At 42.5% G+C, this 15,002-nt stretch overlaps 1 protein-coding gene across 1 annotated transcript; it reads right to left on the reverse strand.

Annotated features, from left to right (window-relative positions):
* Window positions 1-2,153: 2,153 nt before the first annotated feature.
* On the reverse strand, window positions 2,154-3,332 carry LOC306943830 (deoxyhypusine synthase-like; the record flags this gene model as incomplete). The annotated part of the gene is made up of 1 exon (XM_079530354.1): window positions 2,154-3,332. One exon carries the CDS (start codon window positions 3,330-3,332, stop codon window positions 2,154-2,156), a length of 1,179 nt encoding a protein of 392 aa, XP_079386480.1.
* Window positions 3,333-15,002: the final 11,670 nt, after the last annotated feature.

Genomic DNA, 15,002 nt, shown 5'->3' on the forward strand with positions numbered 1-15,002 from the left:
TATTTTTGAGTGGCACTAGCCCCTCATATGTCCAGCTTTTGGTGTGTGTAACCCCAAATTTGTCCTAAGACAAACATTAAATCCCATTGACAATGAATGGACAATTTTGAGTGTTCGTGTAAACACAAACATTGCGTAAAACAAACATTGAAGATGAAGGTGAGGACGCAAATTCTGATTGGCCGGAATGAGATGATGTACGATGATAAGAGCGTCCCTCACTTCACATGGGTGTGATTTTTATTTTCCATTTAGTTATCTTTTCGTTTTCTACTTTTGTAGTTGAACTGAAAGTTGATATGACCCATTCAAAGACACGTGTTTGTTTGGACCTTATGCTGACTGGACAGTTTTTCATCTAACTTAAACCTTTGAATTCATCATTGCGCCTTGATACAAAAACTATATAATAAACTCATTAAAGACAAAAGTAGATCAGTTATTCTAATTCTTTTCATTGCACACAAACCTTTGGTGCATTCCTTTTATGGTGTTAAATGGAGCATCTTCATTTTTAACAAAACAACACTTAAACTGCCTTTGCTTAAGCTGCATTGAAATACTTTTAGAATTACTGTAGTATAATATAAACGCAGATTTTCTTTATTCTTTCTTAAGCCAATTTGCAGTAGGGGGCTATAGCTATTTAGGGGTCAAGTTTGGGAATCTCTGCGTGTACTGTATGTTTTGTTCCTCTCTCCATGGTGCTGAATGTTATTGTTCCTCTCTCCATGGTGCTGAATGTTATTGTTCCTCTCTCCATGGTGCTGAATGTTATTGTTCCTCTCTCCATGGTGCTGAATGTTTTTTCCTCGCTCTGGTGCTGAATAATGATAAGCAGGAAAAGGCCGGCTACAACTATCCGCTTTGAATGTAAATGCTAACAATGCATTGAAAGGGACAAAATCATGTTTAATCAAAGGCAGAGCATTGAATGCTCTCAGTAGCCTACTGACCTACCAAGATCTCAGTAGCTGCATTCTGTGTGTTGATCACGGCTACTGTTTTGACAGCGACGGCGTGAGTTGTCCTATTAACACTAAATCTAACCCTAACTCTAACCCTAACCTCAGTCTTAACCGGCCCACGTAAGTCCCCTGACCTCATATCAGTCTTAACCGGCCCACGTAGGTCCCCTAACCACATATCAGTCTTAACCGGTCACGTTGGTCCCCTAACCTAATATCAGTATTAACCGGCCACACAAGTCCCCTGACCTCATTTCAGTCTTAACCGGCCACGCAAGTCCCCTAACCTCATATCAGTCTTAACCAGCCACGTTGGTCCCCTAACCTAATATCAGTATTAACTGGCCACACAAGTCCCCTAACCTCATATCAGTCTTAACCGGCCACGTTGGTCCCCTAACCTAATATCAGTATTAACCGGCCACACAAGTCCCCTGGCCTCATTTCAGTCTTACCCGCCCACGTAAGCCAGTTTTGTCGCTGTCAAAACAGTAGCCGTGATCAACGCACAGAATGCAGCCCCTGAGATCTTGGTATAGGCAAGAGCAATCGATGCACTGATTAAACGGATAGTGCACTGGAAGCGGGAGGAATAATAGGCAATAGGCTCTCTCTGCACAGCAGCCATGTTGGAAAGAAATTGGGCCTCTCCCACTTCCTTCCTTCACAGGTGGCACCAATTATACTGATTATAAAGCTATGCTCCATCCAGAGTAATCTAGTAAGAGAGTGGCGACACTATAGCGTTGATTGTGCTCATTCTATCTCAGTGGAATAGTTCCAATGTTTGGAACTATAGCCCATAGCAGCGAGATCAAAGAGTGTCGCCACTCTCTTATTAGATTACTCTGGCTCCATCCTGGTCAAACAGAATCAGGGTGCATATATTGCATATATTATGCATATTATGCATATTGTCTCACTGGAAACACTCTGTACACCAGTGGGTCTCAAAGTGTGGTCCATTATACCCCATGGTTCCTTGAGGGGCCTTGTATGGGTGTGTAACTTTAAGAATGCACAAATGGACCCAAATGGACTCGTATAAGGGTCCACAGTGGTTTGTTAGATAACTAACCACTGTGCTACAAAAGACCTACACAAGAAGCATGTCACCAAAGGTCAAGAGGTCACTGTGGCCTGTTCATTAAATTCTTTCAAAGACTTTATTCACAACATTGTATACTATACAGACATGGACAGACATGGATGTAAAGGGCCACTGGTTTGTGTCGACGCGTTCAACGGCGATGTGGAATTTCTAGTCTTGTTGGCAGTCATCTTGTCTGCGTGAAATGCAAACGTCTCAGCCACCAGTAGGGGGAAGACTATAGAAGCATCTGCATAAACCTTCACGGGCTTGGCGTCCATTCTGATCTTGCCCCAGGACACGGCCTCATCAGGTCTGGCCCCGGAGTCGGACCCGTCGAATTCCTGACCAGTGTTGACGTACACTGAATAATCAGCTCCGTTTCTCATCAGATTGGCGTTGGCTATGTGGTGCTTGACCAGACCACCTCCCAGGATGATCATCCCCGTCCGCTTGGCGAACACCGCTGCGCCGTTCAATTTGCGGATGTCTTCTACTATGTCCAACACCAAACCTGGCTTTCTGTAGGAGTGGAAGTAGATCATGTCTCCCAGGGAGCCGTCCGTCAGGGCGGGGCTGTACACCGGGATGTCATTCCTGTAGGCCCAGTAGCAAACAGAGTCGGGGTTGTTGATCTCCTTGCCCAGACGGTGGATCATCTTGGACGGCGTCCAACGGGTGCCCTCGGTATCCTGTTCCAGGACCATCTGGTCCAAGATGGGCATCAGCCAGTCCTCAAACTTACAGTAATTTCCGTTGGGGACCAGGAGATTCCCCACCCTGTTGATGCCTCTCTGGCGCAGCTCCTTGCCGGGCAGGGCGAAGTCCCCGAGGAACGTGTCGGCCAGGCACTTGATCAGATCCTCCTCCACGCCTCCGGCCGTGGTCACGATCACGTCCACCATCCTGTGCTCGACGAGGTAGCGGATGCTCTCCCTGACCCCGGAGCTAATGAGGTTGGAGGTGTAACCGAGGAAGATGGTGCAGCCCGTCTGGCGAGCGGCGGGGGAGGAGCCGGAGGCCGTCGTCCGCTCGCTCCCCTCCGCCTCCGCCTCCGTCGGCTCCTCCAGACGCTTCTCTATCATGTTGTTGATCTGCTCGATGGCCAAGCCCATGTTGCTGGCCTGGAAGCCGGTGGTGAGGTAGGAGCGGAGCAGAGCCCGGTGGTCCACCCCCTGGTTGAAGTCATAGCCCCGGATCTTGGGAGTGTCCTCCGGGAGGTCCTCGCTCTGTTTAAGGACCGCCTCCGTAGCCATCGGTGGAGCGTCTGCCATCTCCACTATTCGTGAGTGTCGGTGGTTTAAGAGTGTCAGCGGACAGGAGAAATTGTCAGTTAAAGTAACACGTAGTAAAGAGTACATGAGCACGAGGGATACCATAGGACTGCTACCCTCTGATGTCATGTTGATGACATCATGTTGATGACGTCAGTGTGCAACTCCATATTTGGATTGGTGGGACACTTGATCTCAGAGTATGAGTTCACAACATGTGAAAAACATTCACACAAAAATAACTATTCACAATTTGTGAAAGATATTCAGGAATGTGCCCTAGTGTCAATGTGCCGTGCACATTTCGTGCTGATCGATCCAGTGGTTTGCAAGATTAACCGATTAACGCACGCACGCACGCACGCACGCACGCACGCACACACGCACGCACGCACGCACGCACGGAAGTGTCCGAAACGGTAGAGACATGACAGAGTTACCGTGTGGGGGTCCCTCTACTGTACCCTCTACTGTACTGTAGTGTACTGTACTGTCACTGTACTGGCACACACGGAATCATCATATATACAGTTAATATGTGCGTGTGTGTTTGTGTGTGTGTTAGGTTGCGCACAGGTGGTGAAAAACAACCATGCTGTTTTCGTGCTCAGACCCAGCCAGCCACCCACCCACATACATAGCTCCGTAAGGGAGTGGTTGCATCACTCAAAAAAGAAGACGGAATCTTCACAATGGTTCATGCTCCCATAGGGAATTTTATTATGTTATGTTATGTTATGTTATGTTATGTTATGTTATGTTATGTTATGTTATGTTATGTTATGTTATGTTATGTTATGTTATGTTTACTACTAACCTACTGTAGGTCACCTCACATGCATTGGTGCACAGGTGGCCAGTAGACATGTAATTAAATAATACAGCAATGAACATGCATACAATTTTATCACAATGCAATTATTAAAGTGTAGGTTAGTGTTAGTAGAAAACACTCACCTACACACTCTCTACCTAGTAGGCCATACACTGTAATATCAAAATAGATAAAAACCCAATATATTTGTCTTATAGTTACACAAAACATTATAAATCTAATAGACACAACTTGATCACAGAATATCTTCTGATCAGCTCTATTATTCTACAAGAATTTACTTTGGGAATTTTGTAAAAGTAATGCAATCATAAGGATTGTCACGGGCCAGGCCAGCCCGTGCCCTATAGACAATGATTGAAAGAGTTTGTATATATGTATTGATACTGAAGTTGTATTGTTTGTCACCTGTCTCTCCTCTGCAGTGCTGGCACTCCTCTGTAGATTGGAGGGTGCCAAGTACTGTAGAGGAGGAGGGGTGTTTGTTCATGTCTATTATATTTGGTCTTATTTTTGTTAGGCTCTGTAAATTAACTGGGCCTGGGAAATGTAAATGTATATTCAATATCCCTTTAAGATATTTAGTAAGGTTGAAGAATTACTCGTAGGCCTTAGATAGCTGTGTGGTTGAGTTAATTATGTACCACTTACTAATTAGGGGATGGTTTGCCCCACCTGGTTAAGAGCAGGATTGCTGCAGGTGAAGGCAGTTCAGTCTCACTTGAGCCTAGGTAAGAGACAACAGGGGAGAACTGCCAGCCAGGGAAAAGCCTGTACCAGTTCCTCTCTTGAGTGTATGTAGTTTTCAAGTGTTCATTTTGTTTTATTGGGACGTTGTTTTGGCCGGTATTATTTATTTTTTGTACTTTGTCGCCGACTTGCACTGCACTTTTCAAGGTGAATAAAAGCCTAAAATGTACTTGTGGACCTGTCCACTTCATGGAGCCTCCGACCAACGGCTGGCATTATCACAGATAATGTATTTTTAAATGTCCGATAATATTAAAGGAACGACCTCTTCAGCCAACCAATATTTAGAAACTCAGAGCTCAACAGATCTTTTTGGTAAGTACTTTCATATTTGTCTCTCAAAGGAAATAATAAATACATTTTGGGGGGGCTTTTATGCCTTTTTTTTTATTGGACAGTAGTAGACTGACAGAAAACAGGGAGAGAGACGGGGAGTGACACGCAGCAAAGCTTGTCGGGATCGGAATAGGAACCCATGACACACTGTCAGGCTGGCATTGCAGCCTAGCTGTGCCCGGACCGCCACGCCAGCGCTGTAGCCAAAAAGTTTGTTTGTTCTTTAAACATAACACGCACTGGTGCTAAAACGATCTGGAAGCTAACTTCACTGGTGCCACCAGGAACAAGAGGCTAACGCCACTGGTGCTACGAGGAGCGATGTTTGCAGGACTTGTAGGAGTGACAGTAGTGCTTGGAGGATCAATCATTTTAAAATTATCGATCGTGTTACAGAAGTCATCTTCACAGCAGCTTATTTTAGAGTCCTCTGACAGGCTAATATTCATCACAGTGTTTAGCAGTGTTGTGGCACAGCAGATAAGGGTCTTGTTTCGGTCTCCATAAGGTTCCACCACTGAACACAAAAACCTGTATTATTGTCTTTGCTTAAAGGGATAGTTCAGATTTTTTTAACTTAAGTTGTATGAAATACTTGCCATTAATATAGTGGTTGCAACTGTATTAATTGATTGCCCGAGTCCTGTGGTGGGAGTTCTGCTCTGGTTTTGGTGAAATATCAAGTAGTTCCGGTCATTTTGTGGGGGGCACTGGGGGCCACGCAGTAAAAGTAAATTAATCCACAAAACTAACGTCATTTGTATTGTTGACCTATTTCTAAAATATTAGTGCAACTTCCGTTCTTTTTTTACCCCTCTATCACACAGAACTATGTTTTTTGTGTCCATATCACTACGCCCAAAAAATAGTTCCATGTGATAGAGGGGTCAAAGTTGAACGAAAGTCGCGCTAATATTTTAAAAATAGGTCAACAATACAAATTACGTTCGTTTTGTGGATTCATTTACTTTTACTGCGTGGCCCCAGTGCCCCCCACAAAATGACCGGAACTACTTAATATTGACCAAAACCAGAGCAGAACTCCCACCACAGGACTCGGGCAATCAATTAATACAGTTGCAACCACTATATTAATGGCAAGTATTTCATACAACTTAAGTTCAAAAAATCTGAACTATCCCTTTAAGCTGCACTACGTAACTTTTCCTCTTCTACACCGGATTTGAACCCAGTTTCCTTCACAAGATCCTGACATTTTTACCATTGAGGTAATAGAGCCTGCTTGCTCAGGGGATAAATATTATCTTGACCATCAGGTCCAAATCTGTGTCAGATGATGATCCCTGTGTCTAGGTGAGACATGACCTTTGACACAATCCAAATGTCTCAATAGAAGAGCACGGTGACTAAATACAACCACCCCAATAGCACAAGTTAAATTGTAGTAACATACTCTACCACAGAGAATGTGAAATATTAAATATATTTGGGTAAATTGCAAAGCCATAGTAGTCTGGTTTACCTGAGATGCAGTGGGTCTGAAGTGATCTACATGTTAAAGTCTTCTGTGTGTTCTCGCAGTCCTCTGGATCTGTGCATGTGTAGCACTTCAAACCACTGGGATTCCTAGTCCAGTCGTCAACTCCTGTAAGGTTTACATTTTGATATGTTAACTTGCTTAGAAGGCACAGGACACAACATTTCATTTCTTACTTGTTTGATTCAATGACTCACTCTTGTGACAGTTTATGACTAATAGATGTTTATCTAATTGGAATTGTTGGTATCATTTTCACTTTTTTATATGTTTTTGATTGATTTAGATTTAGATTTCTCTTTGTAGAAATATGTTTTATTTACAGAGCCCCTAAAGGGACCTGTGTGAGAAAAGGAAAATTATTTAAAAAAAGTTCACAATACTTGTGCATACTCTCACAAAAGTATTGCAATCTCTTGCATTTTGCGAGATTCGCAACCTTTCCAAGAGAACATGCATAATGTTTTACGAGATATTGGACAGGTTTTGCGATAATTCGCAATATAAGCTATTTTTATGTTTTGTACTCCAAGCACTTCCGGGTCATAGTTTCACGTTCTTCGTCACAATGTTTTGGTTGGGATCATCAGAGAACACAACAAACTATTATCATTCCTAATGAAGTAATGTATGGTAAATAACTCAATACATTAATGTTTACTAACGTAACTACCGTATGCAGCTTTGGAAACCTTCCTCTTTTACTGCTTAAGTTACCTGTATTACCAGCTTTTGTGAATGTATTGAGGATGCTAATATCTGTGTCTGTAGCATTAGTTTTAGGTTAATTAGATTAAACGCTAAACAAGTGAATGTTATATTTATATTCTTAGATCTATTGGTAGAATAGCAGTAGACCAGCTGTCTAAAAAAAAGTCTTGCTCCATTCCTTGTCTATTATATTCCACTGTAATATAATGCTAAGATAAGAGACTTTTATAATCCAGTGATTCAGGTGTCGAAGCAGCAATAACATTAAGAGTGAAATATAGGATACAGTAACAGTAGAGATATGTAAGATGAGTCTGACACTATTTGAAGTTATTTTAGTTATCATATGATATCATATAATTTCAGAATAGCCATGAAAACTACACGACTGATCCATTTCTCAGGAATGCAAAGACAAAACAAAACATGTTGGTACTAGGATTTTCATCTGTAGCTGTAATTTGCTTAATTGCAGTTTGTTTCAGTTTTTGTAGGAAGTATGAAGAATAAACAAACATACACAATTTGGGAAATGAGTACGGGACTGATTCTCCTTCATACTGTACGTTGTTTTATTGCATTTAATTGTAGTTTGGAAGAGAGTGTGGGATCTCAGAACCCCACACACACACACACACACACACACACACACACATCTCAGAACCATACAGGACACACGCACACACACACACATACATACACACACACAGTTGGATTCACAGACATACTTAGGCAGCAGCACTCCCAACTCACACACACACACACACACACACACACACAGGCCATACAGTACAGCACATAGGCGCACTGGCTCATAGGGTCACATGCACACGCACGGCACCCACACATTCTCAGCCATACACTGATAGTAGAGTTAAGCCATGATGCATAGGTTGAAGGGGATCTTCCTTCCCTTAACATACAGTTTATTCACTGAACATATACAATGTACTCATCCGCATATTTCACACGCACATCACAAGCACGCGAAGACCACTATAGACCTTTTCCTAAAATGTTCAACTTTGGGTCAACGCAGACTGTTGATTGGAGGGTATCTTGTTTGAACGCACACACCGCTGGGGCACATACACACACTGGAGATATGTGCACATACATTTACAGCCATGTATTAACCTAGCCTGGCTAATAAGCCAGACTAATATCACACAACACTGTCGCGGTATATTAGTCTGGGCTGGCTCCACTTGGATTTCATTTCCCGGGGGGCGGGTTCAAACATTTTCTCTTCGACGCAATTGGTCAGAGCTACTGTCAGTCAAAGGTCTCAAGCATTGAACGTCACTGTACCAAAGCCCGCCCATATTGCATACCGTGTCCCGATTGGTCCGACCTGTTCTCGGTTGTAGGAAAGAGGCGTGCTACTGAGCCTCGCCAGACCCTAATCCGCTGGCAGGCAATTTTTTTTTGCCAACGGCTGATTCGGTCTGGTTTATTAACCAGGCTAGTATTAACCCAGTATAAAGTGACAAAGGAAAGAACCGCACCCTTTTCCCCCTGATCCTTTCTCCTGTAATACCCTGACCCTGATATCCTCTTACCCTCTCCCTATTCCTCCATTTACAGTGGTGGAAAAAGTACTCAATTGTTTTACTTAAGTAAAAGTACCAATACTGCAATTTAGAACTACTTTGTTACAAGTAAAAGTACAGAATTGAAAATGTACTTGAGTAAAAGTACAAAAGTATCAGCATCAAAATGTACTTAAAGTACTAAAAGTAAAAGTACTCATATTGCAGAATGTCCCATTTCACAAGTTCAAAATGTGTACAAAATCTATTGAAAATAGCCGATCTACAAGATCTCAATGCGTCGCGTTGTGAGCTTCTAGATCGGATATTTTCAAATTGACAATGTATAGCGTTGAAGTGGTTAATGTATGTTTTCTAATCAAAATTAAAATGTTCAAATAATTGTAGTGGAGTAAAAGTACAAATTTTGCCTCTGAGATGTAGTGGAGTAGAAGTAAAAGTACTGGAAATTGGAAATACTCAAGTAAAGTACAAATACCTCAAAATTTTACTTAAGTACAGTACTTAAGTAAAAGTACTTAGTTACTTTCCACCACTGTCCATTTATCCAATAAATGTACTTGAGTATCCCAGTTCAGTCCGGCTGTACATTTCCTGTCATTTCCCCGGACACGACAAGAGTTAAAATGATAAAAGGTGCTCCTGGATAATAGCCGATCTACAAGCTCATAGCGCGCCACCAAGCTTGTAGATCTGCTATTTTGCAATGGCTAAAGCATAACATAATGCTAACAAGGGGTTCCCGCCCAAAATGGGTTAACATATACGTTGGAGATGCTCCGATAATCGGCCACCGATCGGTGATCGGCCGGATCGGCCAAAAATGACTATCGATGATCGGCAATTTAACCATATCTCTGATCGGCAATTTACCCTTTCTGGAGAAACCGATCTTTTACACCATTTAAGTGGTATAAATGTCAATCAAATTTCCCCCTTACGCACAAGATCAGTATCGGATTTGGAATCGGCCGATCATGAGAAAAACAATCGGTGATCGGGATCGGTCCCAAAAAACCTGATCGGAGCATCCCTAATATACGTTGTTTTACCTTAAATGCCGTCTGGGATCTCCCATTTTTCATATATTTTTTAATCTGTAGTTTAGAAGACACCACACGTAGCCTATAGGTACTTACTATGTCTCATAAAGTTAAGATTGCAGAGGTCAGTGGAACAGTACATGATGTTCTCATATGTGTGGATGTTTCCAAAGTACACTGAGCCAGTATAGCATAGATCGGCTGGCATGCAATTTTTCATTATATTCACCGTAGCCGCACTCCGTTCAACTGAAAACAAAGAAAATAGTCATTCCACCAAATGATGTCATCATACTAGAATATCTTCTACATTTTTATCCCACAATTTTGTAACCCCTATTACATACCGTTAAGTACACGGACTACCAGTGCAGCACATTGCTGGGATCCAGGACAGTCGTCCTGTGTTTTCCTAATTTGCAGGGCGTTTCGTTTATATTACATGCACATTTCAGGGCATAAGCTATAAGAAAACATAGAACATATCACACAGGTTACCGTTGAAAACTGAGATAAACTTGACACATGGTGATTGGCTGAAATTTCATCATCATCATCATCATCAGATTCATCATCATCATCAGTCATTTTATCAGTAACAAAGTGACCAAGATATTTAATTCTATTCCAACAATGATTCAAACAATAAATGTGCATTAATTGCAATTACTAATTGCTCTGCAATGATGACAGGACTACTATAGCTATGAAATGCATTGCATGCTTATAACATTTTTAAAATAAACTTGTTTAAATGGAGACAATTTGATGGTATAATGTCTGTTATGACGAGGGAAACAAAACTATGCATAACACCGGGTAGTTGATACCATGTTGCACGGTTCCAGGAGACAGAAATCAGAAATGCTGATAAAATAAATACATACACGCATACCAAAAAAAATCACACCCGTGTGAACTGAGTGGTGCAACTCTGTGTGGGGGTCCCCGGTGGGTCCCCAGAACTTCCAGACCCACAGGAACGCGCCCAGAGTGCCAGCCCGGTTCCGGCGAGCCACCCCGTGTCCGAAACGGATGAGAAATGACAGAGTTAAGGTGGTTGCACACTGGACGCGTTTAGCTGCGTTTTTTGGAAAAACTTGCTCTGTGTGCAGGGACCTTTACTGTGTGGGAGAATTAACATTTAGCAGACTCTCTCTCTCTCTCTCTCTCTCTCTCTCTCTCTCTCTCTCTCTCTCTCTAATTAGCAGGCAACAGCGCAACACTATATCTCTCTCTCTGTTTCTAGCACAACAGCACCACTTTTGCCCCTACTGGTACTCTAAACATAGGGACGGACATAGGGACAGGTACGTCGACATATAGGGACATTGCTGTTCCTTGGAGTGGTTGCACCACTCAAAAAGACTTACCTTTAGGGAAAAGTGTGATGCCAATGATCAGTAGCCTATGAGCAAATGCATGTTCTGGTCTGAGAGGTTCACCTGGAAGACTGAATATACAGTAGGGTGACAACTGTTAATGTCTGTGTAATGTACTGTTCTTGACCTCTGACTAGTTGTGAAGACAAACCCTTATCCATTCTTATTCCAACAAAACACTTCACCAAAACATGGAAAAGCCACACCCTCTATCAGCTTTCTGTCCCCTCCCCTCACTCTCCCTAGCCAATCACAAAAAGGACCTTTCCCCCTGATATCATTCACTGGGGGGTTGTACATACAGTAGCCTATGTACAGGAGGGAAGGAACTAAGGAAGCATCATCACCATTTCAACAGATTTGACCACTGTTTAGTTTAGTTCCACCAGTGGAGGGCGCTATTGTTCAAGCAAGTATACTGCTAAGAAAATGACAATATGGAATATAGGCCTATTGAGATATCTAAACAGTAGGCTACATTCTGTTGCCAATATAGTGCATTTTAACACACTTCATATTAAAGACAATAAGCGCTAAATCATGTATGGATGGAAACGAATGCACTGCAACAATGAGTATAATATAAATATAGCCAGGGCCTCCTGACAACCTCTGATTGATTGATTGATTGAATAGTTTTTTAACAGTTTGCATTGGACAAGCACAGGGAAGTATAGTGCAGGTCTGTTAAAATAGTTAAAGGATGTTAGCGAAATGTGTGGCAATTGGCAAATCTGCGAAGAAAATAAAATGCTTACAACTAGCTCTGGACCATAGCCTTCTACTGCTTCTACGATTCTGCCCTGCAGTATAAGGCTATGGGACTTTCGGTTTTAAATCTCAAATCGAAATCAGACCAGCCTCTCTTTAGTGGAAATCTCACAAACGTTTGACCTACTCACCAATACAAAGACGGGTTGTGTCAATAGAAAGCCTACTTTCCTTAGTGGACGCACTCTTTGAGTTACTCCAATGCGCCCTCTACCGATATTGCCCAGAGAACTGCCTCATAGAGAATACTTTTCCTCCGGTGAAAAAAAATCCCTTTCTGGCCAAAAAGTACCGTTTATACGTGTGGTGCGGGGCTCAGAGTGCGTCCACTAAGGAAAGTAGGCTTTCTAATGACACAACCCGCCTTTGTTTTGGTGAGTAGCAGAGGCTGGTCTGATTTCGATTTGAGATTTAAAACTGAAAGTCCCATAGCCTTATACTGCAGGGCAGAATCGTAGAAGCAGTAGAAGGCTATGGACCAGAGCTAGCTTACAACTAGCTTTCTTCACAAATGTGTTCATTAAGATGTCTACTGTCACATACAGTAACTTTGTTCCAACCCAACTCCCTTGGGAAACCTTGTGACAGCTGCTGAAAGTTTGGGTACCATTCACAACCAATATAAGGGAACATTTCCTAATTTTCATTATGCTTTAAGTAGCATGTTACGTGTCAAACTAGGGGGTTTTCATGATTCTGAATCTATTGCAAGCATTAGTTTTACACGAAAAACACTCCTTGGGCTAAATTCGGCCATTGCCACTTGCCCAATGTGCCCAAATGTGATGGCCATTTTTAGGCGATTTAAACAGTAAAATAGTGACATCACAATATCCCCTCCCCTAACCCAGTGCCATAGAGTATAGACAGAGTTGCGACATTGAGGGGGCAGAAAACTGCGTGCACACGCACACACGGCTGTGCATAGGAGAGAAAGGCAGAGAAAAGGCTTCCCACAGATAACACTTTCTTTAAAAACCTTAACTGATTTGAATGTGTGCACTAGAAACCCAAGCATTTTTGATGACCACCTTGCCTAGGCTCTTCAAATGCAATATTGTAATGATTCCATCCCATAAAGTTTAAACCGGAGGCAGAGGTGCACTCTGCTAATCTGCTGCTGACCTCTAGCAGCCATAGTGAGTGGGGCCCATGGACTTACATTTTCGGGCCCATTGCTCTAGCAGCAGCAAACATGTATTTTAGATTAAAGATCCATCTGCTTTTCATCACCCCCTCATGACCAGTGGCGTAACGAGATGTCAGTAGGCCCCGACGCAGGCTGGTCACCGCGGGCCCCGGTGAGCCATTTAGCTCCTAGCTTAGCAACCAATAGCTATAGGCCTACATGTTGAAAACTGATTAGTGATTATAGAGGATATTTGGATATTCTAGCATTTAGACTGATGAGTTTTTTTGTTTTTGTTTTACTTATGATCCTTGATGACTATTTTATTTCTATGCATTTGATGTATTACCTTGTGTTGTCCTTGCTTACTTACAGATGGTGGAGGTGAACGGAACACTGCTCCCCCCCCCCCCCCCCCCCCCACTGCTGCTCTCGGACAGGAACAAACTGCAGGTTGAAAAGGCCCTCTGCTCTGAACTCTGCAGAATCTGCACCTGGCTCGCTGATAACAAACTGTTCTTAATCTTTTACCAATCCATGGCAGCCGTTATGTTTTTGTTGCATTTTTTAGACAAACAAACAAGTGTACAGTCTGTGTGTGTGTCACCTACCTGTAACTAGGCAAGCCATATACCATTTTAAAGGTGCAGGTCTTAGTTGTGATTATAGAAAAGAAGAAAGTTGCACACTCATAGCCACAATGCTGACAATTTATTAAAAAAGAGCTGAATATAGCTGAATATAGGAGGGGCTAGCTAGCGCTCCTCAAACTGTTGGAGTAAATGTTTTTCTATGACTTTATCAGGAAATAATTGTTAACATCTTGCTCAATATACTGACTATAGATTTGTACTGATTTAGTAAATAATCATCTGTCATTTTTGAGTGGTGCAACCACTCCTATACACAGCTATGTGTGGCCAGGGACGGATTAATCCCCACAAGGGCCCCTGGGACGGTTTTTGCAGGGCCCCCATAGCATGCGTGCGCACGACATTCTCGTGTTTTTCCGTGTTTTTATCATCTTTTTAACCTAAATTTAACAAAATCAACAGCCAATGAAGGGCCCCAGGAGCCCTTTTCAGTCAAACCTAGTACCTCACGGTCCAATTTCCCCGAAGGCCTCTGAGAGCCAAGAGCCCCTGGGCCACGGCCCCACTGGCCCATAGACTAATTTGTCTGTGTGTGGCAGTGTCCCTGGGTCTGTCCCTGTGTCTCTGGCTCTGCCCCTGTGTCCCTGGGTCTGTCCCTGTGTCCCTGCCTGGCTGTGTCAGAGCACAAAAACAGCGTTATAGCGTTTGCTCACCACTAAGTGTCACTGTTTCACAGCCTAACACAGGGACACACACAGGCCAGGCAGGTCTATACAACGATACATGACTGATGAGGAACATGCAGCAATGATTATTAGAGAATTAGCAGTCTTACAAAGATGAAGAGAAATGAAGAACAACATTTTTGGAATGTATCATCAATATCACTTCGGTTTAACCACTTATAGACCCTCAACAGCGGGTCACATTGTTAAGGTTACATTTGTTTTGTGTCCTACATTTTGTTAATGATTTCAAAACATTTCCACAAAACATTCACAAAAAAATAAGTTTTTCATGAATTACAAACAATTTATATTTGTTCCCCAGTAATTGCATGAAGAAATAA

The sequence above is a fragment of the Electrona antarctica genome, assembly GCF_951216825.1.
Source record: "Electrona antarctica genome assembly, chromosome: 19".
Lineage (NCBI taxonomy): Eukaryota > Metazoa > Chordata > Actinopteri > Myctophiformes > Myctophidae > Electrona > Electrona antarctica.